General features: G+C 46.9%; 1 protein-coding gene across 1 annotated transcript in view; it reads left to right on the forward strand.

Annotated features, from left to right (window-relative positions):
- Nucleotides 1–27,626, forward strand: part of HBP1 (HMG-box transcription factor 1) — a 164,696-nt gene that overhangs the window by 60,781 nt on the left and 76,289 nt on the right. The window contains exons 2-5 of the mRNA XM_063927061.1: nucleotides 3,901–4,084; nucleotides 18,598–18,832; nucleotides 20,011–20,146; nucleotides 21,968–22,079. Coding sequence (XP_063783131.1) covers nucleotides 3,901–4,084; nucleotides 18,598–18,832; nucleotides 20,011–20,146; nucleotides 21,968–22,079 — 667 coding nt within the window. The remainder of the gene's footprint in view (nucleotides 1–3,900; nucleotides 4,085–18,597; nucleotides 18,833–20,010; nucleotides 20,147–21,967; nucleotides 22,080–27,626) is intronic.

Below are 27,626 nucleotides of genomic sequence, written 5' to 3' on the forward strand. Positions count from 1 at the left end.
CTTTGCCGAGCTGCTACTTGGTCAAGGGCACACCCTGACTGAGGAGGACCTGGAGTTCTCTCATTCGGTGCTGCAGAGTCATCCGCACTCTCCCGCCCGTTTGGGAGCTTTGGTATAATCCCCATGGTCCTGACGGAGTCCCCAGCATCCACTTAGGACGTTAGAGAAAATAAGAATTTACTTACCGATAATTCTATTTCTCGTAGTCCGTAGTGGATGCTGGGCGCCCATCCCAAGTGCGGATTGTCTGCAATACTTGTACATAGTTATTGTTACAAAAATCGGGTTATTCTTGTTGTGAGCCATCTTTTCAGAGGCTCCTTCGTTGTTATCATACTATTAACTGGGTTCAGATCACAGGTTGTACGGTGTGATTGGTGTGGCTGGTATGAGTCTTACCCGGGATTCAATATCCTTCCTTATTATGCACGCTCGTCCGGGCACAGTATCCTAACTGAGGCTTGGAGGAGGGTCATGGGGGGAGGAGCCAGTGCACACCACCTGATCCTAAAGCTTTTATTATTGTGCCCTGTCTCCTGCGGAGCCGCTAAACCCCATGGTCCTGACGGAGTCCCCAGCATCCACTACGGACTACGAGAAATAGAATTATCGGTAAGTAAATTCTTATTTTTTGTTTTGAACTTTTTCATACTTGACGATCCACGTGGACTACATTTGGGAATGGTAACCTGTGCAGAGCACCGCGGTAGCAGAGCGAGGCACCTTGCCCGAAGCATGGCGAGCGAAGCGAGGGGACACGGTGCACTAATTGGGGTTCCCCGTCACTTTACGATGAAAACGACACAGAAAAAAGTCCAAAAACCCATGTCAACCTTTTGACCCATCGACCTAGTACATGTAGACCTAATGATCATGTTGACCTAATGCATGTCGGCCTTCCATGGTCGACCTAATGACTGTCGACCTAAGTTGAGTCGACCCATACCCATTATGACCATCCCAGAAAAGATTATACTTTCCCTTGTCCATAATGAGAGTCCCACGAGTAGTCCTGAACTTTGATCACAAATGATGCATGTAACAATATGTGCAGCCCACATTGAAAACTATTACCTACAGGTCTAGTGGAATTGTTCAGAGAGGATTCTCATGCAGCTTTTAGCAGTATGGAAAGTAATAAAAGCATCTGCTTCCCGAATTCTCACCCAGAATATGCAAATTATAGGCCTGATTCAAAAGGTGTTTTGGCAACTGCCCGTCTGCATCTTTATGCAGAGTTCTTCCCTGGTTTATATCTGCATATGTATGTGCTGCATATGTATGTGCAAGGACTAAGATACTGTCAGCGTCTGTACATGTCACCATCTGTTGCACCATTGAAGCTTGCACCAGCCCTATGATATTGCAGGTTTTCCATCTGTGTATGGCCTCAAAAGTGAATGATTGAGCATCTGTGCAACAACTTCAGATACCCATAAGAAGGGCCGTCTCAGTGCATCTGGTTAGCCACTGCCCAGTAATGCCCAGCATTTTCTTTATACTCTGTTACAGCGCGTCTCGATCACAACAGCGCCTTTGTGTGTACATAGGAGTTATTTTAGAGATGTTCCTGCACTCACAGTAACAGAAAATCGTTCAACTCTAAATATTGGCATTGCGTATGTCAGGACAGAAGTGCTCTGTAAAGCGACAGGGGGCACTCTGAGCACCTTCTTGCCAAACATGATCATTTGTTGGGCAGAAGTAATTGTTGCATTAGTTAATATTCACAGTCAAATGATATACGTTTTATTGAAGGAGTATTTAGAGAATTTTAATTTCCAGTGAATTAGGGGTCTATTTACTAAGCCTTGGAGAGAAAAAGCACCAGCCAACCAGCTCCTAATTCATTTTTCAAACACCGCATGTACGATTGGCTGGTACTTTATCTGTGTCCACTCTATCTATATCCAAGGCTAAGTACAAAGACCCCTTAAGGGGGTTACTGACAGGAGAGATGTGTGCTGAGCGATCTTAACACAGACCGCTCAGCACACATCTTCCCCCCCCCCCCCTGCTCAGCACAGCGCGATGTGCTGATCGAGGGGGGCGACAACGGGGGGCCGCTCACTTCACACAGTGCTGAAGTGAGCGACCCGCTAGATTGAGCCTGCATGCTCAATCTAGCACTGGCAATAGCCCCGCGCATCGCTATCCCTGGGGGCATACACACGGCAGATCCATGCTTAAAATCTAAGCAATCTAGTCAGATTGCTTAGATTTTAAACACGGATCTCTCAGTGTGTACTCCCCTTTAGTGTTTTATAAAGCTGGCAGCACCTTATAAGAACCTGCTCGGCAACAAGATGGACCTTTATGTGGCCAGATTGGATTAGATCTGGCTACTGAAGTTGAACAGCTGGGTCTCCTGTGACATCATGGGAGCCTGCTGTTGGAAGATGACAACAGACACAGACCACTTCTGATCATCTGTCCACTGCATTTGCCAACATGCCTGATTTTGTTGCATCTATTTTAGTGTGTTATGATTCATTGGTGCCCTTCTTTTGCTGTCACTTCTGTAAAATGTTGCAGTAACCTTTTAATAAATCACAAACCCTACTAGAGACCACTTTTCCATTGTCAAGTGCTATTATTTTATGTGCAGTTCCAAGACGTATTTTAAATTGAAAGGCTGTACAAAATTGGCTTCAATTAGTTTGTTATCAAACAGTGACATAGAAAAAATGTGTTGGAAGTAGATTGTATTCCTTTTAAAGAACAGAAGTATATCTTGTGGCATACTCCAACATATTACACCTGTTGTTAATAAATTAAAAATTAATGTTTTATGGGGTGCAATTTTTTCACTAATGCTAATCATTTCCGTAATAATTTATATCTCTGAGACGATGATTTAAAATTCTGGAATCCTCTAGAAAACATTATGGGTTGCAGCACTGCTTGGTGTATGTATTATATGATATACAGGTGGAACTCAGAAAATTGTAATATCGCGCAAAGTTAATTTATTTCAGTAATTCAACTTAAAAGGTGAAACTAATATATTATATAGACTTATTACATGCAAAGTGAGATATATCAAGCCTTTATTTGTTATAATTTTGATGATTGTGGCTTACAGTTTAAGAAAACCCCAAATCTCAGAAAATTAGAATATTACATAAAAACAATAAAAAAAGGATTTTAAATACAGAAATGTCGGCCCTCTGAAAAGTATAATCATGCATATGTACTCAGTACTTGGTTTGGGCCGTTTTTGCAGGAATTACTGCCCCAACGCGGTGTGGTATGAATTCTATCAGCCTGTGGCACTGCTGAGATGTTATGGAAGACCAGGATGCTTCAGCACAGTAATCCCACGGTCATTGAACCAGGTTTTGGTAGAAAAAGGTGCACAAGCAGCAGGGATGACCTCAACCTGTAGAGGATTGTCAGGAAAAGGCCATTCAAAAGTGTGGGGGAGCTTCACAAGGCGTGGACTGTGGCTGGAGTTAGTGCATCAAGAGCCACCAAACATAGTCAGATCCTGGACATGGGCTTCAAATGTCGTATAACTCTTGTCATGGCGCTCCTGAATAACAAACAACGTCAGAAGCGTCTTACCTGGGCTAAAGAAAAAAAGAACTGGTCTGTTGCTCAGTGGTCCAAAGTCCTCAATCATCAAAATTATAACAAATAAAGGCTTGAAATATCTCACTTTGCATGTAATGAGTCCTATATAATATATTAGTTTCACCTTTTAAGTTGAATTACTGAAATAAATGAACTTTTGCTCGATCTTCTAATTTTCTGAGTTTCTCCTGTATGGTGGTGCTGTTATTGCCCAAGTAAATGAATTCATGCAATGCCAAAATCTGACCTTTATAAACCGGAGTTACTGGTATAAAAGTTTAACACATTTTTTTTTTTCTTGTTTTCTTTCCATGGACTGTTCAGTTTAAGTACTATAATATGGTGTGGGAAGTGAAGTCAAACGACATGCCCAACACAGTACAGAAAATCCAGTTGGTAATGGACAATAGACCTACAGCAATGAATGAATCAATGGAAATGTTAAAATGCGATGAACGTCTCCCATCCTCTCCAGGATACGAGTCTTCTGACGAGCACATGGAACTTGGTATGGATTTACAATGCATACATCATGCACACTTTATGCTTGAATTCAGTTGGATGTGTTTAGAAAGGCACCTACTGTACATCCCAACATTGAACTTTTCACCATGTTACAATGTCCTTGCCCAGGATACAATGACCTACTTCCGGTTTTCCCATTTCAGCCAGAATTCAATGCCCTGCTAATAATGTTTACTCAGTGTTCCTAATAACAGTAGCCTAGGCGAGGTTAACACCCCCCCCCCCCCCCCCCCCCATATGCCCTCACAAAAGATTAACATCAGTATGTTTTGTTCAGTACATGGAGAAAATTCACCATAGCATTGGGTTAATTGTATAACTGACCGTATGAACACTCTGCTGCAGTAGTGAGCAACATGGGTGATGGGTGCTTAGTGAATTATCATTTCTCCTACGTCCTAGAGGATGCTGGGGACTCCGTAAGGACCATGGGGCAGAGACGGGCTCCGCAGGAGATAGGGCACCTAAAAGAATTTTGACTATGGGTGTGCACTGGCTCCTCCCTCTATGCCCCTCCTCCAGACCTCAGTTAGATTCTGTGCCCAGAGGAGAAAGGGTACAAAGCAGTGAGCTCTCAAGAGTTTGCTGTTTTAAAGAATTTTGTTAGGTTTTTTATTTTCAGGGAGTCCTGTTGGCAACAGGCTCCCTGCATCGTGGGACCGAGGAGAGAGAAGCAGAGCTGTCTTGTAAAGTTGGGCACTGCTTCTAGGCTACTGGACACCATTAGCTCCAGAGGGAGTCGGAACACAGGTCTCACCTGGGGTTCGTCCCGGAGCCGCGCCGCTGTCCTCCTCACAGATGCCGAAGATAGAAGCCGGGTGAGTATTGAGGAAAAGACTTCAGGCGGCAGAAGACATCAGATCTCCCAGTCACACACACACACACACACACACACACACGCGGCACTGTAGGGTGCAGGGCGCAGGGGGGAGCGCCCTGGGCAGCAATAAACCTCAATTTGGGCATAAATATGTTGGATTAAGCTGTGGGACAGTAAATCCACGGACCCCCGCCATTTTCTTACAATATCATGAGGGGACCGAAGCCCGCCATCGGGTGGACAGGGCTTGATCCTCGGCACTAACCAGCGCCATTTTCTCCACAGAGGCTGCATGAGAAAACGCTGGCTCCCTGTTCTCTCCCCTGCTGAGCTTCACAGGCTGGAAAAAAGAGGAGGGGGGCACATTGGCGACGCAGTGAGTGGAGATTAACATTATAAATATATAAAAGCGCTATCTGGTCATATATTCCAGTGTTTGGGCGCTGGGTGTGTGCTGGCATTCTCTCTCTCTGTCTCCCCTAAGGGCCTGGTTGGGGTTTTGTCCCCTTATAGGTAACCCCCTGTGTGTGTGAGGTGTCGGTAAGTGTGTGTCGACATGTCTGAAGCGGAAGGCTTCTCCAAGGAGGAGGTGGAGCAAATGAGTGGTGTGTCCCTGTCGCTGGTGCCGACTCAGGATTGGATGAGCATGTGGCATAGGTTAAATGCAAGTGTGACATCTTTACATGAAAGGCTTGATAAGGCTGAATTAAGGGGAACATCAGGGGGTCAATCCTCGGATTGGACCGATTCACAGGGCCCGTCGGGGTCTCAAAAACGTCCCTTAACACAAGACACTACTACCGACACGGACTCTGATTTCAGTGTCGACTATGACGAAGTAAAATTGCACCCTAGGGTGACTTAAACCATTCAGTGTATGATTGTGGCTATTAGGGATGTCTTGCATATTGAGGATGAACCCTCGGTCCCCGACACAAGGGTACACATGTTTAAGGAAAAGAAACAGATTATTAATTTTCCCACATCTCATGAATTAAATGAATTCTTTATAAAAGCTTGGGAGACTCCGGAGAAGAGGCCGCAGATCCCCAAAAGAATTTATATGGCATACCCCTTCCCTAAACAGGACAGGGAGATTTGGGAATCACCTCCCACTGTGGACAAGGCCCTGACGCGCTTGTCCAAGAAGGTGTCGCTCCCGTCTCCAGACACAGCTGCCCTTAAGGACCCTGCAGATCGCAGGCAAGAAACTACCTTAAAGTGTAGTTATTATCATACGGGTGCTGTGTTAAGACCGACAATTGCGTCGGCATGGGTGTGCAGCGCAATTGCAGCTTGGGCAGATGAGCTGACAGATAATTTTGAAAATATGGATAAGGATACTATATTCTTAACGCTAGCCCATATAAAAAACGCAGTCTTATTTATGAGGGATGCTCAAAGAGACATTGGATTGCTGGCTTCTAGGGCCAATGCCATGTCGATCTCAGCGAGACGATCCTTATGGACTCGCCGATGGACGGGTGATGCGGATTCCAAAAAGCATATGGAAGTACTACCCTATAAGGGTGATGTATTGTTTGGGGATGGGCTGACGGACCTGGTTTCCACAGCTACAGCAGGTAAATAAAAATTTTTACCATATATTCCCCAACAGCAAAAGAAAATGCCACCCTATCAGATGCAGTCCTTTCGGTCGCACAAGTCCAGAAGAGGTCGGGGATCCTCCTTCCTTGCCAGAGGTAAGGGCAGAGGCAAAAGAGCACCTGCTTCGGCAGGCGCCCAGGAACAAAAGTCCTCCTCGGCTACTCCAAAACCCACAGCATGACGCCGGGACTCCCCTGAGGGAGTCCGCACCGGTGGGCGCACATCTTCGACTTTTCAGCCAGGTCTGGGTCAGCTCAGACCTGAATCCCTGGGTGTTAGAAATAGTTTCCCAGGGTTACAAACTGGAATTCGAAGAGGTGCCCCGCGTCGATTTTTCAAGTCGGCCCTACCAGTTTCCACATCGGAACGGGATGTAGTGTTAGCTGCAATTCAAACGCTGTGTATACAGCAAGTGATAATCAGGGTTCCCATGAACCAGCAGGGAAGAGGTTACTACTCAACCCTCTTTGTGGTCCCGAAACCGGACGGTTCGGTCAGACCTATCTTGAATCTGAAATCCCTAAACCTGTACATAAAAAGATTCAAATTCAAAATGGAATCGCTCAGAGCGATAATAGCCAATATGGAGGAGGGGGAGTTTATGGTGTCTCTGGACATAAAGGATGCGTACCTTCATGTCCCCATATATCCCCCCCCCATCAAGAATTCCTGAGATTCGCTGTACAGGATTGTCATTACCAATTTCAGACGTTGCCGTTTGGACTTTCCACGGCCCCGAGGATTTTCACCAAGATAATGGCGGATGGAGTCACAATTATCCCATACTTGGACGATCTCCTGATAAAAGCAAGATCAAGGGAGAAATTGCTGAGCAGTGTGGCGCTCTCTCTGAGAGTGCTCCAGCAACACGGTTGGATTCTAAATCTACCGAAGTCACCGTTGATTCCGACAACTCGACTACCGTTCCTAGGTATGATACTGGATACGGAACAAATGAAGGTCTTCCTTCCAATGGAGAAAGCCCAGGACATCCAGAACATGGTCAGAGACCTGCTGAAACCGAAAAGGGTGTCTGTTCACCAGTGCACTCGAGTTCTGGGAAAGATGGTGGCGGCCTACGAGGCCATTCCATTCGGAAGGTTCCATGCAAGGACTTTTCAATGGGACCTTCTGGACAAGTGGTCCGGGTGCCATCTACACTTACATCGAAAAATTACTCTGTCCCCAGGGGCCAGGGTGTCTCTCCTGTGGTGGTTGCAAAGTGCTCACCTACTGAAGGGTCGCAGATTCGGAATTCAGGATTGGATCCTGGTTACCACGGACGCGAGCCTCCGAGGATGGGGAGCAGTCACACAAGAAAGACATTTTCAGGGACTTTGGTCAGACCAGGAGTCATGTCTACACATCAATGTGTTGGAACTCAGGGCCATATACAACGGCCTTCGACAAGCGGAGAGTCTTCTTCGAAACCTACCGGTTCTGATTCAGTCAGACAATGTCACAGCAGTGGCTCATGTGAACCGCCAAGGCGGGAACTTTGCCGAGAGGCGACTTGGTCGAGGTCAAACACTTTTGCTAAATTCTACAAGTTTGATACCCTGGCTGATGAGGACCTAGCGTTTGCTCAGTCGGTGCTGCAGAGTCATACGCACTCTCCCGCCCGATTGGATGCTTTGGTATAAACCCCATGGTCCTTACGGAGTCCCCAGCATCCTCTAGGACGTAAGAGAAAATAAGATTTTAAACCTACCGGTAAATCTATTTCTCATAGTCCGTAGAGGATGCTGGGCGCCCGTCCCAGTGTGGAAACTCTGCAAGACTTGTATATTGTTGTTGATTACATAAGGGTTATGTTACAGTTTGAATCAGTCTTGGACCGTTGCTGTTTTTTGTTCATACGGTTAACTCATACATAGATCCAGGTTACATGGTATGATTGGTGTGGGCTGGTATGAATCTTGCCCTTGGATTTCCAAATCCTGCCTTGTAGTGTCCATCTCCTCTCGGCACAGTTCTCTAACTGAGGTCTGGAGGAGGGGCATAGAGGGAGGAGCCAGTGCACACCCATAGTCAAAGTTCTTTTAGGTGCCCTATCTCCTGCGGAGCCCGTCTATACCCCATGGTCCTTACGGAGTCCCCAGCATCCTCTACGGACTAGGAGAAATAGATTTACCGGTAGGTTTAAAATCTTATTTTCTCTTACGTCCTAGAGGATGCTGGGGATTCCGTAAGGACCATGGGTAATAGACGGGCTCCGCAGGAGACATGGGCACTAAAAAGAACTTTAGATATGGGTGTGCACTGGCTCCTCCCTCTATGGCCCTCCTCCAGACCTCAGTTTGATACTGTGTCCAGAGGAGACTGGGTGCATTACAGGGAGCTCTCCTGAGTTCTCTAAAAGAAAGAATTTTGTTAGGTTTTTTATTTTCAGGGAGCCCTGCTGGCAACAGGCTCCCTGCATCGTGGGACTGAGGAGAGAGAAGCAGACCTGCTTAAATGCTAGGCTCTGCTTCTTAGGCTACTGGACACCATTAGCTCCAGAGGGAGTCGGAACGCAGGTCTCCCCTCACAGTTCGTCCCGTAGCCGCGCCGCCGTCCTCCTCACAGAACCGGAAGATAGAAGCCGGGTGAGTATGAGACGAAAGAAGACTTCAGAGGCAGCAGAAGACTTCAGATCTTCTCTGAGGTAACGCTGCGCGATTGCTCCCACACACAACACACATGGCAGGCACTGATGGGTGCAGGGCGCAGGGGGGACGTCCTGGGCAGCAATTTTAAACCTCTAGGACTGGCCAAAATATATATATAGGCTCTGCGGGCTGTATATAGGAAATCCCCCGCCAGTTTTGAAAGAAATCGAGTGGGACCGAAGCCCGCCGCTGAGGGGGTGGAGCTTGATCCCTCAGCACTCACCAGCACCATTTTCTCCACAGCACACCGCTGAGAAGCTGGCTCCCCGGACTCTCCCCTGCTGAACACGGTGACAGAGGGTTTTAAAGGAGGGGGGGGGGGGGAATTTTGGCGCAGTGAATATATATAATAAAAGCGCTATATCGATCTGGGAATTTTTTCCAGGGTCATTGGCGCTGGGTGGGTGCTGGCATACTTTCTCTCTGTCTCTCCAAAGGGCCTTGTTGGGGAACTGTCTCCAGATTAGAGATTTCCCTGAGTGTTTGGGGTGTCAGTACGCGTGTGTCGGCATGTCTGAAGCGGAAGGCTCTTCTAGGGAGGAGGTGGAGCAAATGAGTGTGGTGTCTCCGTCGGCAACGCCGACACCTGACTGGTTGGATATGTGGAATGTTTTAAATGCAAATGTGAATTTATTACACAAAAGGTTGGACAAAGCAGAGTCCAGGGAATGTACAGGGAGTCAAGCCCTGCCTTTCACTATGTCGCAGGGACCTTCTGGGTCTCAAAAGCGCCCACTATCCCAAGTAGTAGACACTGATACCGACACGGATTCTGACTCCAGTGTCGACTACGATGATGCGAAGTTGCAGCCAAAATTGGCTAAAAGTATTCATTATATGATTATTGCAATAAAAGATGTGTTGCATATCACTGATGACCCCTCTGTACCGGACACGAGGGTCCACATGTTTAAAGAAAAGAAGCCTGAGGTTACTTTTTCCCCTTCACATGAGCTAAATGAGTTGTTTGAAAGGGTTTGGGAAACTCCAGACAAGAAACTGCAGATTCACAAAAGGATTCTTATGGCGTATCCTTTCCCAGCTAAGGATAGGATACGGTGGGAATCCTCCCCAAGGGTGGACAAAGCGTTGACACGCTTATCCAAAAAGGTAGCGCTGCCATCTCAAGATACCGCAACCTTCAAGGATCCTGCTGATCGCAGGCAGGAGACTACCTTGAAGTCAATTTACACTCATACTGGTACATTACTCAGACCGGCGATAGCGTCGGCTTGGGTTTGTAGCGCTGTAGCAGCGTGGACAGATACCTTATCTGCTTATATTGATACGCTGGATAAGGAAACCATTTTATTGACCCTAGGTCTTATTAAGGATGCGGTCCTATATATGAGGGATGCTCAGAGAGACGTGGGCCTACTGGGTTCCAGAGCCAACGCTATGGCGATTTCTGCTAGGCGAGCCCTATGGACCCGACAATGGACGGGTGATGCCGACTCGAAGAGGCATATGGAGGTTTTGCCTTACAAGGGTGAGGAATTGTTTGGGGAAGGTCTCACGGACCTGGTTTCCACAGCTACGGCAGGTAAATCAACTTTTTTGCCTTATGTTTCCTCACAGCCTAAGAAAACGCCACATTATCAGATGAAGTCCTTTCGGTCGCATAAATCCAAGAGAGTACGGGGATCTTACTTTCTTGCCAGAGGTAAGGGCAAGGGGAAAAAGCTGCCAACTACAGCTAGTTCCCAGGAGCAGAAGTCCTCCCCGGCTTTTACAAAATCTACCGCATGACGCTGGGGCTCCGCTGAGGGAGTCCGCCCCAGTGGGGGCACGTCTTCGACTTTTCAGCCATGTCTGGGTTCAATCACAGGTGGATCCCTGGGCAATAGACATTGTTTCTCTGACGTCCTAGTGGATGCTGGGAACTCCGTAAGGACCATGGGGAATAGCGGCTCCGCAGGAGACTGGGCACAAAAGTAAAAGCTTTATGACTAGCTGGTGTGCACTGGCTCCTCCCCCTATGACCCTCCTCCAAGCCTCAGTTAGATTTTTGTGCCCGGCCGAGAAGGGTGCATGCTAGGTAGCTCTCCTGAGCTGCTTAGAGTAAAAGTTTAAATAGGTTTTTTATTTTCAGTGAGACCTGCTGGCAACAGGCTCACTGCATCGTGGGACTAAGGGGAGAAGAAGCGAACTCACCTGCATGCAGAGTGGATTGGGCTTCTTGGCTACTGGACATTAGCTCCAGAGGGACGATCACAGGCTCAGCTTGGATGTGTCCCGGAGCCGCGCCGCCAGCCCCCTTACAGAGCCAGAAGAGCGAAGAGGTCCGGAAAAATCGGCGGCAGAAGACGTTCCTGTCTTCAATAAGGTAGCGCACAGCACTGCAGCTGTGCGCCATTGCTCTCAGCACACTTCACACTCCGGTCACTGAGGGTGCAGGGCGCTGGGGGGGAGCGCCCTGAGACGCAATAAAACACGTTTTAAACCTCATATGGCTAAAGAAATGCATCACATATAGCTCCTGGGCTATATGGATGCATTTAACCCCTGCCAGTTTTCCTAAAAAAAGCGGGAGAAAAGGCCGCCGAAAAGGGGGCGGAGCCTATCTCCTCAGCACACAAGCGCCATTTTCCCTCACAGCTCCGCTGGAAGGACGGCTCCCTGACTCTCCCCTGCAGTCCTGCTACAGAATCAGGGTAAAACAAGAGAGGGGGGGCACTAATTGGCAGATAATACAAATACAGCAGCTATAGAAGGGAGAAACACTTATATAAGGTTATCCCTGTATATATATAGCGCTCTGGTGTGTGCTGGCAAACTCTCCCTCTGTCTCCCCAAAGGGCTCGTGGGGTCCTGTCCTCTATCAGAGCATTCCCTGTGTGTGTGCTGTGTGTCGGTACGATTGTGTCGGCATGTATGAGGAGGAAAATGATGTGGAGGCGGAGCAATTGCCTGTAATAGTGATGTCACCCCCTAGGGAGTTGACACCTGACTGGATGGTCGTATGGAAGGAATTACGTGACAGTGTCAGCACTTTGCAAAAAACTGTTGACGACATGAGACAGCCGGCAAATCAGTTAGTGCCTGTCCAGGCGTCTCAAACACCGTCAGGGGCTCTAAAGCGCCCGTTACCTCAGAATTGGCGGCTTTATCATATAAAAGCCCTTACCTAATTTTTCATTCAGACAGGGCAGAACTAAGGACTCGCCCTCAATTTCTCCCTAAGGTGGTTTCAGCGTTTCACATGAACCAGCCTATTGTGGTGCCTGCGGCTACTAGGGACTTGGAGGACTCCAAGTTGCTGGACGTAGTCAGGGCCCTGAAAATATATGTTTCCAGGACGGCTGGAGTCAGAAAATCTGACTCGCTGTTTATCCTGTATGCACCCAACAAGCTGGGTGCTCCTGCTTCTAAGCAGACGATTGCTCGTTGGATTTGTAGTACGATTCAGCCTGCACATTCTGTGGCAGGCCTGCCACAGCCAAAATCTGTAAAAGCCCATTCCACAAGGAAGGTGGGCTCATCTTGGGCGGCTGCCCGAGGGGTCTCGGCTTTACAACTTTGCCGAGCAGCTACTTGGTCAGGGGCAAACACGTTTGCTAAATTTTACAAATTCGATACCCTGGCTGAGGAGGACCTGGAGTTCTCTCATTCGGTGCTGCAGAGTCATCCGCACTCTCCCGCCCGTTTGGGAGCTTTGGTATAATCCCCATGATTTTTACGGAGTTCCCAGCATCCACTAGGACGTCAGAGAAAATAAGAATTTACTTACCGATAATTCTATTTCTCATAGTCCGTAGTGGATGCTGGGCGCCCATCCCAAGTGCGGATTGTCTGCAATACTTGTATATAGTTATTGTTACAAAAATCGGGTTGTTTATTGTTGTGAGCCATCTTTTCAGAGGCTCCTACGTTTATCATACTGTTAACTGGGTTCAGATCACAAGTTGTACGGTGTGATTGGTGTGGCTGGTATGAGTCTTACCCGGGATTCAAGATCCTTCCTTATTATGTACGCTCGTCCGGGCACAGTATCCTAACTGAGGCTTGGAGGAGGGTCATAGGGGGAGGAGCCAGTGCACACCAGCTAGTCATAAAGCTTTTACTTTTGTGCCCAGTCTCCTGCGGAGCCGCTATTCCCCATGGTCCTTACGGAGTTCCCAGCATCCACTACGGACTATGAGAAATAGAATTATCGGTAAGTAAATTCTTATTTTCTCAGGGTTACAGGCTGGAATTCGAAGAGGTGCCTCCTCGCCGGTTTTTCAAATCGGCCCTACCGGCTTCTTCCCCAGAGAGGGAGGTAGTGTTAAATGCGATTCAAAAATTGTGTCTTCAACAAGTGGTGGTCAAAGTTCCCCTGCTTCAGCAGGGGATGGGGTATTACTCAACCCTGTTTGTGGTCCCGAAACCGGACGGTTCGGTCAGACTTATTCTGAATTTAAAATCCTTAAACCTATACTTAAAAAGGTTCAAGTTCAAGATGGAATCGCTCAGAGCGGTCATCGCCAGCCTGGAGGGGGGGGGGGGGGATTATATGTTGTCCCTGGACATAAAGGATGCATACCTTCATGTCCCCATATATCCTCCTCATCAGGCGTTCCTGAGATTTGCTGTACAGGATTGTCATTACCAATTTCAGACGTTGCCGTTTGGGCTTTCCACGGCCCCAAGGGTTTTCACCAAGGTAATGGCGGAAATGATGGTGCTCCTGCGCAGGCAGGGAGTCACAATTATCCCGTACTTGGACGATCTCCTAATAAAAGCGATCAAGAGAGCAGTTGCTGAACAGCGTATCACTCTCCCTGAGGGTGTTGCAGCAGCACGGCTGGATTCTCAATCTACCAATGTCACAGTTGGTTCCAACGAACAGATTGCCTTTCTTAGGCATGATTCTAGATACAGAACAGAAAAGGGTTTTTCTCCCGATGGAAAAGGCCCAGGAACTCCAGAGCTTGGTCAGGGACCTGTTGAAGCCGAAAAGGGTGTCTGTGCATCAATGCACTCGAGTTCTGGGAAAGATGGTGGCGTCTTATGAGGCATTCCATTCGGCAGGTTCCATGCGAGGACTTTTCAGTGAGACCTTCTGGACAAGTGGTCCGGGTCACATCTACATATACATCAAATGATCAGCCTGTCCCCAAGGGCCAGGGTATCTCTCCAGTGGTGTCTGCAGTGTGCTTACCTTCTAGAGGGTCGCAGGTTCGGCATTCAGGACTGGGTTCTGGTAACCACGGACGCGAGCCTCCGAGGATGGGGAGCAGTCACACAGGGAAGAAACTTCCAAGGGCTGTGGTCAAGCCAGGAGGCTTGTCTACACATCAACGTACTGGAATTAAGGCCGTATACAACGGCCTTCGTCAAGCGGAGAATTTGCTTCGCGACCTACCGGTTCTGATTCAGTCAGACAACATCACCGCAGTGGCTCATGTAAACTGCCAAGGCGGAACAAAGAGCAGAGTGGCAATGGCAGAAGCCACCAGGATTCTTCGCTGGGCGGAAAATCATGTAAGCGCTCTGACAGCGGTCTTCATTCCGGGAGTGGACAACTGGGAAGCAGACTTCCTCAGCAGACACGATCTACATCCCGGAGCGTGGGGACTTCATCTGGAAGTCTTTGCAGAGATTACAAGTCAGTGGGGGCTGCCTCAAATAGACATGATGGCGTCACGCCTCAACAAGAAGCTTCCGAGATATTGCGCCAGATCAAGGGACCCTCAGGCGATAGCAGTGGACGCCCTGGTGACACCGTGGGTGTTCCAGTCGGTCTATGTGTTCCCTCCTCTTCCTCTCATCTCAAAGATATTGAGAATCATAAGAGGAAGAGGAGTACAGACAATTCTCATTGTTCCAGATTGGCCTCGAAGGGCCTGGTATCCGGATCTGCAGGAAATGCTCACAGAAGATCCGTGGCCTCTTCCTCTCAGAGAGGACCTGTTGCAACAGGGACCCTGTCTATTCCAAGACTTACCGCGGCTGCGTTTGACGGCTTGGCGGTTGAACGCCGGATCCTAGTTGAAAAGGGCATTCCGGATGAAGTCATTCCTACTCTGATAAAGGCTAGGAAGGAGGTGACGGCGAAACATTATCACCGTATTTGGAGGAAGAATGTGTCTTGGTGTGAGTCCAAGAATGCTCCTCCGGAAGAATTCCATCTGGGCCGTTTTCTTCACTTCCTCCAGACGAGTGAATTTGGGCCTAAAATTAGGCTCCATTAAAGTTCAGATTTCGGCCCTATCCATTTTCTTTCAGAAGGAATTGGCTTCTCTCCCAGAAGTCCAGACTTTTGTGAAGGGAGTGCTGCATATTCAGCCTCCTTTTGTGCCTCCAGTGACACCATGGGACCTTAACGTGGTGTTACGGTTCCTTAAGTCTCACTGGTTTGAGCCGCTTCAAACGGTGGAATTAAAGTATCTCACTTGGAAGGTGGTCATGTTGTTGGCCTTGGCATCTGCTAGGAGAGTATCTGAGTTAGCGGCTTTGTCCCACAAAAGCCCCTATCTGATCTTCCATGTGGATAGAGCTGAGTTGCGGACTCGTCCTCAATTTTTGCCTAAAGTGGTTTCCTCTTTTCATATGAACCAACCTATTGTGGTGCCTGTGGCTACGCGGGAATTGGAGGTTTCCGAGTCCCTTGGTGTGGTCAGGGTATTGAAAATTTATGTAGCCAGAACGGCTCGGGTTAGGAAAACAGAGGCACTGTTTGTCCTGTATGCAGCCAACAAGGTTGGCGCTCCTACTTCTAAGCAGACTATTGCTCGCTGGATCTGTAACACGATTCAGCAGGCTCATTCTTCGGCTGGATTGCCGTTACCAAATTCAGTAAAGGCCCATTCCACTAGGAAGGTGGGCTCTTCTTGGGCGGCTGCCCGAGGTGTCTCGGCATTACAGCTTTGCCGAGCGGCGACTTGGTCGGGTTCAAACACCTTTGCAAAGTTCTACAAGTTTGATACCCTGGCTGATGAGGACCTCATGTTTGCTCATTCGGTGCTGCAGAGTCATCCGCACTCTCCCGCCCGTTTTGGAGCTTTGGTATAATCCCCATGGTCCTTACGGAGTCCCCAGCATCCTCTAGGACGTAAGAGAAAATAAGATTTTAAACCTACTGGTAAATCTTTTTCTCCTAGTCCGTAGAGGATGCTGGGCGCCCGTCCCAGTGCGGACTACTTTCTGCAAGACTTGTATATAGTTTTGGCTTAGATAAGGGTTATGTTACAGTTTTGATCAGTCTCGGACTGGTGCTGTTTTGTTTCATACTGTTAACTGGTTCGTATATTCCATGTTACACGGTATGGATGGTGTGGGCTGGTATGAATCTTGCCCTTAGATTAACAAAAATCCTTTCCTCGTACTGTCCGTCTCCTCTGGGCACAATTTTCTAACTGAGGTCTGGAGGAGGGGCATAGAGGGAGGAGCCAGTGCACACCCATATCTAAAGTTCTTTTTAGTGCCCATGTCTCCTGCGGAGCCCGTCTATTCCCCATGGTCCTTACGGAGTCCCCAGCATCCTCTACGCACTTGGAGAAAAAGATTTACGGGTAGGTTTAAAATCTTATTTTTTACCCCTTCCAGACGTACTTTAAAATCCCTGGTTTCTCTGTCATCCATAAGGGATACTGGGAACACTGATTACGATGGGTATAGATGGGGTCCAAAGGAGCCGGTGCACATTACATTTCTTCAACAGGATGTGCTGGCTCCTCCCCTCTATGCCCTCCCTCACAGCTCAGTTTAGAAAAATGTGCCCTCAGGAGAGGATGCACACTTTGGACCTCCAGAGAAAGAGTTTTTCTTCAATTTATTTCCTGTTTTGTTATTTCCAGGTAAGCTGCTGGGCAACAGCTTACCTGCACCGAGGAACACTTGAGGTGGGGGGCGGGGGGGGGGGGGGTTGCTGACACCGGCCTCCTGGAGGCAGTGTCGGACTGGAGCATAAAGGGCCCACCGGGGGTATGCAGTGGTAGGGGCCCATGATTAGGGGTGGGGCCATTTAAGTTTTGCGGTGTCATTTTGATTGTCTGATATGTGGGGTGTGGTGTATTATGTCAGCAAAATGTCAACTTCCTTTGGGTTAACTTGACAATGTCAACATGATCATTATGTCAGCAATTGAACATGCTTGTAAAATTGATAATGACCACGTTGACATTCAGCATGTAGACACTGATGTAATGCCGACATTGTTGAAATAGTCACAGTGTGTTTTGGTGTTTTATCACTAACCCCAACTTTTCACATGTTGACATTTTCCAAGTATTAGCATTTATGACTTCTCCATATTAACTACAGTATGTCAACTTCATAACTGGATGTTTCCGTGTCAACAGTATGAATGTCTACATACTGAAATAAGCCACGATGAAAGCCTAATATCCAATCCTAATAAATACTAATAATAATTGTAATTTGTCTTGGAATGGTCCTGGCCAGTTAATCAACAGACCGATTTTGACAATAGTGTTTTTTTTTAAATAGTATTTAGTAATAGAGCTTCATTTGGTTAGTCGGTGGGAATAAATATAAATTCTATCTGGAATAAATTATATTGGATCGTCACTATATTCAATTATTTATTAAAATAATAGGAAAGAAATTACTTTCCCATGAAAGTCACCTAGTTAAACTTCACCCAGTTTCTAGTTTCTGCATGCTTTACTTTTGTGTTTGTATCTTAAGAATGTTATTGCACATTAGTACAGTGCTTGTGCCAGAATCTTGAAGGTGATGACCAATGTGTGGCTACTGGTAGCCGCTCAGTTTTGGTGTAACTTTCATTCTGTGTGACACTAATGTCAATGTCACTAAAGTGACTGACAGGCTGAGGCAACACATCTTTAGGCTTCTTTGCCCTGACTCTTTTCATTTTTCTTTTATAGTTTATTTTTAATTTGGAAAACCCTTTACATTAATGGAACAGTGGTGCACACTAGCAGTAGTGTTATTTGCATCTCTCACGTGTAACTGCTTTGAAATAAAGGTTACCGTTCATCTAATAGTGTTCATGTTAGTGTAGGGGAGGTCCGGACCACGCCTCTTCTATAAAAGGAATCTCTGCAAAGTAGGGAATGCTGGTGAAGTATCCAGGTTGCCTAGGACTGAATAGTTCTCACACTGAGGCCAAGTTCATTAATTACAGAGCACATGGGAGCATATTGCCACCGTTAGTGCCTGCCTGTTTTTTTCTTCATAGGTCAGTAGGGCTGTAATGGTTATCTAGAAAGTTAGTGGACAGTAGACTTGTTGGGCATATTAATATGTAGTTATATGTGTTTGGTGGACTCTTGTGATACACTGCTCTCCCCGAAGCAGATATTATGAAATAGCTCGGAGTAAATATTGTTTGGTTATACTTCGATAATGTTGGCACTACAGTATAACATTCTCTCTGACATTAGCCACTGCGATAAGTGTGTAGAAATCAATAAGTGTCTCACCATGCAATCTCCATCCTCTCTACAGATGACCTGCCAGAGTTACAAGCCGTTCACACTGACCCAACATCCTCTCCTGAGGTTTTCCACCTTGATGCAGATGTTTCACACCAGGAATTTTCTGTGCCTTCATGGAACCAGAATACCTCGCATATGTCTGAAAGTGCCTATTCGTGTGAGCGTGGGATCAACTGGCTGACAGAGCTGGCTAACATTGCCACCAGTCCCCAGAGTCCCCTAATGCAATGCTCCTTCTATAATAGGTATAGCTGTTATTCTTATCTGGCCTCACAGAAATGTGTGAAAATACAGTGCATGAAATATACCCCGATATCTCAAAGAGATATAGGCACAACGCATATTACTGGTAGCGGTTGGAAGATGCTCGGCCATATGTATTTGGTAGAAGATATTGGCCTTCAACCCTGACTTTTCCAACAGTCTCAATTGTGTAAATTCCAGTATAGTTAGAATCTGACTATGTATAGATTCCTCTACTGTCGGTGTACTGCCATGTACTACATATTTATGGTGCTGAAAGTACATTTACATATTAGCAAGTGTGACCATGTATATTACATGTAGACTATATTCTCAATCAGTGTAAGTATAAGTTACTCTATACATTTGTTTACATGTGAGCTGCCATACAGATGGAAACACAAGGACGGGATTGGTCTGTCCACCTGTTTCATGGCTTTGATGTGGTGGGAGCGTTATACATTCTCACTGTAGCTCAAATATCTCCCATTCATTCTTTATGGGAGTTGTACTCCTAATGGCCACATAATCCTAACATATCATCATTTAAACAGGTACATTAATTTGCCAAACAACAGGGTTTAAACAAATTAAAAAGAAAACAACACCTTTATTTTTTTATTATGTTGCGACTACAAAATTTTGTTTATTGTAAAATCGTATCAAAGCCTAATAACTTTGGATTGTTCATGTTAGAAAGCAATAAAACACAATTGATCAACTTTTCTAATACATAGCAATGTTTCCCAGTATTAATATAATAAGGATTCAAATGTAAAAAACAAAAAAACATTTTTTCCCCAACCCTGCCAAACAATAACTTCTCAGCCAGAAATGTGTAGCGTATGGGCAATCTCTTTTGTAGTCATGATGATGTCAGACATTTGGCTTCTGATCTAAGCCATGGCTAATAGTACTGTATGTCCCTTTTTAAAATTTCAAGGAAACAACATATTTTTCCATGGGGAAATAAAACTAAGTTGTATATAATAAGTATTTAGCTTGCTCGCTTTGTTTTACTAGTATAAACTTGAGAAATGTGAAGTGTAGGGTGACTGGCGGCTGCATGCAGTGTTTCTATTGTCTGCCGGAAACTGTCCCCTCCCTAGATCCATCCAGCAATATAGCGTTCAGATGAAACCTATGCGATCTGTATAACATAGCTGGTTCTTTATTTTAGATCATCGCCTGTTCACATAATAGCTACCAGCAAAAGTTTACATTCCTATGCCCGCCCCCCACCAGTTTCCACAGAAGAGGAGTCCAACCTATCTAAGAGTCATTGGAAACAAGGAACACCAGTAAGACATGAGCGGGTGAGTCTTTTTCTTATGCAATGTCAATAAACTGTCATTAAAATAATCTGACTTTTGGGCAATTGATTATGTTCTCTTCATCAGCGTAACTTTATATTCCACACAGGGAAAACAGCATTTCTCAGTATCTGCCATGCCACTAGCAGAGCATCAGAAAGCATGCATATCTGGCTTGAAGGGTGTAGTATTATTAAACGTTTGTATGACACCAGCAGCAAGGTGACCTGAATAGTGGCCGTAGTTGTGTTTATATGGAGAGAATAAAAAAAGAGTCTGAATGGACAAACCCTATGATAAAGACACAATAAGCAGATCTTGATGGAAACCGTTGAGGTTCTAGCAGTTTCATGGCAGCCCAAATGCTGAAGTTTATCTCCTTATAAGTCAGGTTGCGTTGGGTATTGTCAGTAGATCGCAATGTCATGGCATTGTGTCATATGGGCAGCTAACAGGACAGAGCCCATATGTTAAGCCTATAATATTCCACAACTCTGATACAGGTTGGGTATGCTGCACCGGCGCTGGGGATCCAGGCAGGCAGTATACCGACCGTGGGATTCCGGCAGCAGAATGCTCAACGAAGCTCCTTGCACTCGCCACAGGTTCTATTCTCACTCTGTGGGTGTTGTGGACATCCAGGAGTGGGAATAGTCCCTGCTAGTCGGCATGATGACTGTCAGGATTTCGTGCTGGTGGGATGCAGGGGTCGGTATTGTGACCGGCGGTCACATGACTATATCCCCTCTGATACAGGTGCCTCCTTGTGTAGCAGCATCCTACTATGATGGCCTTTTTCATGCTTAACTGTAATATTGTTTTCTGATACTTAAAGAAAGTTTAGCATAGTTTAACATTCTGAATTCTTTTGACTCTATAGATGGGATACATATGATATCCCGGCAGATGGGATGCCGGCTGTCACTATACGGACTGCAGCATCCCGCTCGCCATGCATCGTGCCCGGTGTCTCGCTTTGCTCGCTGCAGGTTCTATTCCCACTTGGTTGGTGACGTGAACCCACAAACCTAGCGGAAATCCTGAGCATTTGTCGGGATTCCGGCATCGGCCTCCTGAATGCCGGCATCACGACAGCCGGTATATTGACTGCATCCCATACAGAGATGGAGCCAGAGGAACATACATGTAGTCACTTAGCTTTCCTTATAGGGGATGGATAAAGAGTAGCACTGCCATGTTTATGATTTCATGTACATGGGCTACAGGTTTATTATTGCTTGAGTCATTTTGCTTAATATGCACAATCCAAGCTATATTTATGGTGTTGCCAGAAGCACGGTTTGTGGGTTCCTATCCATTGGGCAGCAGTAGAACGGTAGGTAAAGCTTCTTATGCTGTGGTTGATCATGCAGTTTGGCCAGATTGCCATGTATCTGGGCCAGTATACGTTTTGGCCATGTGCGGCTGTCTCTGGCCCTGTAACTGCATTTAGAGATACTTAAAATAATGTGACATGTGGCTGGTTTCTTGTTGATAATGGCTCTTCCTTCCACAGATGTTTTGATATTAATTGTAATTGAGCCATCATGTATGTAATCCCTTTGCTCACACGTTTGGGTTAGTAACTCTGCTCCTCAAATTATCCTTAACCATTGATTTGTCATTACATACTTTCATGCATCATATTTTGTGATTTGTAGAAATTACTGATTTATATTATGTGTCTTGTGTTTCTGATAACTGCCCAAACACTGTCTTGTTTATGACTTTTATCTTTCTGTCTGATGCGGTAAACATAATGCACACATTATTGTGGCGTGGTAACTAGAACGCTCTCTAAGTGATGTTGTCTCTTCATTTCAGGCACACAGTGAGTCGGAGTCTGGCATCTTCTGTATGTCTGCATTTTCCGATGACGATGATCTAGGATGGTGCCAATCTTGGCCACACACCATATGGCACTGCTTTTTACAAGGTAATTATACACTAGTGATTATATTGGATGTTACTAATCATAAGGGTATGCCTATGTTGTGTTTTACACTACTGGATGTAAGAATGACTCTTTGCAACATTTACTAAATCTGGAAATAAATAATGGCACTTGGAAAACACAGTATTTCATAACACATCTTCCCTGAGAGTAGCCATAGATGACAAACGTTCATTAGTGTCTCCATGTAAACTTGTACTGGATAAATATAAAGCAGTTACAGGAGATGGGATCAGAAATGTGGTGGGAATTCACCTATGGCCAGTAACATACTAAGCCAGAGGTCTCAACCGCGGTCCTGGTTTTACGGCCACAGGTGATGTAATTAGCACCTCAGTCAATTTGATGATCTGTCCTGAGTCATTGATATACCTAAATCCTGGACCTTTGGAGTGTCTTGAGGACCGCGTTTGAGAGCCTCTGCACTAAGCTATAGAAGGGAAAATACACTGTAACATATATACTCGTATAATCACACTACAGCACTTGGATGACACTTAAACTAATCAAACCATTATGTACATATTTGCCAAGCGCAATTATTTGGAGAGACAATCAAGTAATCACTAGATAGTTCAATTACAACTACTGCTTGATTGAGCCATCACTACTTCCATTCGACTGTACTTAGTAAAAATTAGGTCATTGCCAGCATGAGGTCTAACCTGAATTTCTCTAACGTCCTAAGTGGATGCTGGGGACTCCGTAAGGACCATGGGGGATAGCGGCTCCGCAGGAGTCTGGGCACAAAAGTAAAGCTTTAGAACTACCTGGTGTGCACTGGCTCCTCCCCCTATGACCCTCCTCCAAGCCTCAGTTAAGATTTTGTGCCCGAACGAGAAGGGTGCACACTAGGTGGCTCTCCTGAGCTGCTTAGTGAAAAGTTTAGTTTTAGGTTTTTTATTTTCAGTGAGACCTGCTGTCAACAGGCTCACTGCATCGAGGGACTAAGGGGAGAAGAAGCGAACTCACCTGCGTGCAGAGTGGATTGGGCTTCTTAGGCTACTGGACATTAGCTCCAGAGGGACGATCACAGGCCCAGCCATGGATGGGTCCCAGAGCCGCGCCGCCGGCCCCCTTACAGAGCCAGAAGACAGAAGAGGTCCGGAAAATCGTCGGCAGAAGACGTCCTGTCTTCAACAAGGTAGCGCACAGCACTGCAGCTGTGCGCCATTGCTCTCAGCACACTTCACACTCCGGTCACTGAGGGTGCAGGGCGCTGGGGGGGGGCGCCCTGAGACGCAATAAAAACACCTTGGATGGCAAAAAATGCATCACATATAGCTCCTGGGCTATATGGATGCATTTAACCCCTGCCAGAATACATAGAAAAACGGGAGATAAGGCCGCCGAGAAGGGGGCGGAGCATATCTTCTCAGCACACTGGCGCCATTTTCCCTCACAGCTCCGTTGGAGGGAAGCTCCCTGGCTCTCCCCTGCAGTCACTACACTACAGAAAGGGTTAAAAAAGAGAGGGGGGCACTAATTAGGCGCAGTATAAACAATACAGCAGCTATAAGATGAAAAACACTTATATAAGGTTATCCCTGTATATATATAGCGCTCTGGTGTGTGCTGGCAAACTCTCCCTCTGTCTCCCCAAAGGGCTAGTGGGGTCCTGTCCTCTATCAGAGCATTCCCTGTGTGTGTGCTGTGTCGGTACGTTTGTGTCGACATGTATGAGGAGAAAAATGATGTGGAGACGGAGCAGATTGCCTGTAATAGTGATGTCACCCCCTAGGGGGTCGACACCTGAGTGGATGAACTGTTGGAAGGAATTACGTGACAGTGTCAGCTCTGTATAAAAGACAGTGGTTGACATGAGACAGCCGGCTACTCAGCTTGTGCCTGTCCAGACGTCTCATAGGCCGTCAGGGGCTCTAAAGCGCCCGTTACTTCAGATGGCAGATATAGACGCCGACACGGATACTGACTCCAGTGTCGACGGTGAAGAGACAAATGTGACTTCCAGTAGGGCCACACGTTACATGATGGAGGCAATGAAAAATGTTTTACACATTTCTGATAATACGAGTACCACCAAAAAGGGGTATTATGTTCGGTGAGGAAAAACTACCTGTAGTTTTCCTGAATCTGAGAAATTAAATGAGGTGTGTGATGATGCGTGGGTTTCCCCCGATAACAACTGATAATTTCTAAAATGTTATTGGCATTATATCCTTTCCCGCCAGAGGTTAGGGTGCGTTGGGAAACACCCCCTAGGGTGGATAAAGCGCTCACACGCTTGTAAGGGCTCTACCCTCTCCTGAGATGGCCGCCCTTAAGGATCCTGCTGATAGAAAGCAGGAGGGTATCCTAAAATGTATTTACACACATACTGTTGTTATACTGCGACCAGCAATCGCCTCAGCCTGGATGTGCAGTGCTGGGTTGGCGTGGTCGAATTCCCTGACTGAAAATATTGATACCCTAGATAGGGACAGTATATTTTTGCCTATAGAGCATTTAAAAGATGCATTTCTATATATGCGTGATGCACAGCGGAATATTTGCCGACTGGCATCAAGTCTAAGTGCGTTGTCCATTTCTACCAGTAGAGGGTTATGGACACGACAGTGGTCAGGTGATGCGGATTTCAAACGGCATTTGGAAGCAACATGAGAAGACGCCGTATTATCAGGCGCAGTCTTTTCGTGGACAAGCGGGAAAAAGGTTCCTCATTCTGCCCCGTGACAGAGGGAGAGAAAAAAGGCTGCAGAAATCAGCCAGTTCCCAGGAACAGAAACCCTTTCCCGCCTCTGCCAAGCCCTCAGTATGACGCTGGGGCTTTACAAGCAGAATCAGGCACGGTGGGGGGCCCGTCTCGATCAATTTCAGCGCGCAGTGGGCTCACTCGCAAGTAGACCCCTGGATCCTTCAGTGATATCTCAGGGGTACAAATTGGAATTCGAGACGTCTCCCCCTCGCCGTTTCCTAAAGTCGGCTTTACCGATGTCTCCTTCTGACAGGGAGACAGTTTTGGAAGCCATTCACAAGCTGTATTCCCAGCAGGTGATAATCAAGGTACCCCTCCTGCAACAGGGAACGGGGTATTATTCCACACTGTTGTGGTACCGAAGCTGGACGGCTCGGTGAGACCGATTCTAAATCTAAAATTTTTGAACACTTACATACAGAGGTTCAAATTCAAGATTGAGTCACTCAGAGCAGTAATTGCGAACCTGGAAGAAGGGGACTACATGATGTCTCGGGACATCGAGGATGCTTACCTTCATGTCCAAATTTACCCTTCTCACCAAGGGTACCTCAGGTTTATGGTACAGAACTGTCACTATCAGTTCAGACGCTGCCGTATGGATGGTCCACGGCACCCCGGGTCTTTACCAAGGTAATGGCCGAAATGATGATATTCCTTCGAAGGAAGGGAATTTTAGTTATCCCTTACTTGGACGATTCCCTGATAAGGGTAAGATCCAGGGAACAGTTGGAGGTCGGTGTAGCACTATCTCAGGTAGTGTTGCGGCAGCACGATTGGATTCTCAATATTCCAAAATCGCAGCTGGTTCCGACGACTCGTCTTCTGTTCCTAGGGATGATCCTGGACACAGTCCAGAAAAAGGTGTTTCTCCCGGAGGAGAAAGCCAGGGAGTTATCCGAGCTAGTCAGGAACCTCCTAAAACCGAGCCAAGTCTCAGTGCATCAATGCACAAGGGTTCTGAGTAAAATGGTGGCTTCCTACGAAGCAATCCCATTCGGCAGATTCCACGCAAGAACTTTCCAGTGGGACCTGCTGGACAAATGGTCCGGGTCGCATCTTCAGATGCATCAGCGGATAACCCTGTCACCAAGAACAAGGGTGTCCCTCCTGTGTTGGTTGCAGAGTGCTCATCTTCTAGAGGGCCGCAGATTCGGCATTCAGGACTGGGTCCTGGTGACCACGGATGCCAGCCTGCGAGGCTGGGGAGCAGACACACAGGGAAGGAATTTCCAGGGCTTATGGTCAAGCCTGGAGACATCACTTCACATAAATATCCTGAAGCTAAGGGCCATTTACAATGCTCTAAGCTTAGCAAGACCTCTGCTTCAAGGTCAGCCGGTGTTGATCCAGTCGGACAACATCACGGCAGTCACCCACGTAAACAGACAGGGTGGCACAAGAAGCAGGAGGGCAATGGCAGAAGCTGCAAGGATTCTTCGCTGGGCGGAAAATCATGTGATAGCACTGTCAGCAATTCCGGAAGTGGACAACTGGGAAGCAGACTTCCTCAGCAGACACGATCTCCACCCGGGAGAGTGGGGACTTCACCCAGAAGTCTTCCACATGATTATAAACCGTTGGGAAAAACTCGACAGGTATTGCGCCAGGTCAAGGGACCCTCAGGCAATAGCTGTAGACGCTCTGGTAACACCGTGGGTGTACCAGTCAGTGTATGGGTTCCCTCATCTGCCTCTCATACCCAAGGTACTGAGATTGATAAGATGGAGAGGAGTAAGCACTATATTCGTGGCTCCGGATTGGCCAAGAAGGTCTTGGTAACCGGAACTTCAAGAGATGCTCACGGAGGATCCGTGGCCTCTACCTCTAAGAAGGGACCTGCTCCAGCAAGGACCCTGTCTGTTCCAAGACTTACCGCGGCTGCGTTTGACGGCATGGCGGTTGAACGCCGGATCCTGAAGGAAAAAAGGCATTCCGGATGAAGTCATCCCTATCCTGATCAAAGCCAGGAAGGATGTAACCGCAAAACATTATCACCGCATTTGGCGAAAATATGTTGCGTGGTGCGAGGCCAGTAAGGCCCGACGGAGGAAATTCAACTGGATCGATTCCTACATTTCCTGCAAACAGGAGTGTCTATGGGCCTGAAATTGGGGTCCATTAAGGTTCAAATTTCGGCCCTGTCAATTTTCTTCCAAAAAGAACTAGCTTCAGTCCCTGAAGTTCAGACGTTGTAAAAGGGGTACTGCATATACAGCCTCCTTTTGTGCCTCCAGTGGCACCTTGAGATCTCAATGTAGTTTTTGGGTTCCAAAAGTCACATTGGTTTGAACCACTTAAATCTGTGGAGTTAAAATATCTCACATGGAAAGTGGTCATGCTGTTGGCCCTGGCCTGGGCCAGGCGCCTGTCAGAATTGGCGGCTTTATCCTGTAAAAGCCCTTATCTGATTTTCCATTCGGACAGGGCGGAATTGAGGACTCGTCCTCAGTTTCTCCCTAAGGTGGTTTCAGCGTTTCACCTGAACCAACCTATTGTGGTGCCTGCGGCTACTAGGGACTTGGAGGACTCCAAGTTGCTAGACGTTATCAGGGCCCTGAAAATATATGTTTCCAGGACGGCTGGAGTCAGAAAATCTGACTCGCTGTTTATCCTGTATGCACCCAACAAGCTGGGTGCTCCTGCTTCTAAGCAGACTATTGCTCGTTGGATTTGTAGTACAATTCAGCTTGCACATTCTGTGGCAGGCCTGCCACAGCCAAAAATCTGTAAATGCCCACTCCACAAGGAAGATGGGCTCATCTTGGGCGGCTGCCCGAGGGGTCTCGGCTTTACAACTTTGCCGAGCAGCT

This window comes from Pseudophryne corroboree, chromosome 6, assembly GCF_028390025.1.
Source record: "Pseudophryne corroboree isolate aPseCor3 chromosome 6, aPseCor3.hap2, whole genome shotgun sequence".
NCBI classification, from domain to species: domain Eukaryota; kingdom Metazoa; phylum Chordata; class Amphibia; order Anura; family Myobatrachidae; genus Pseudophryne; species Pseudophryne corroboree.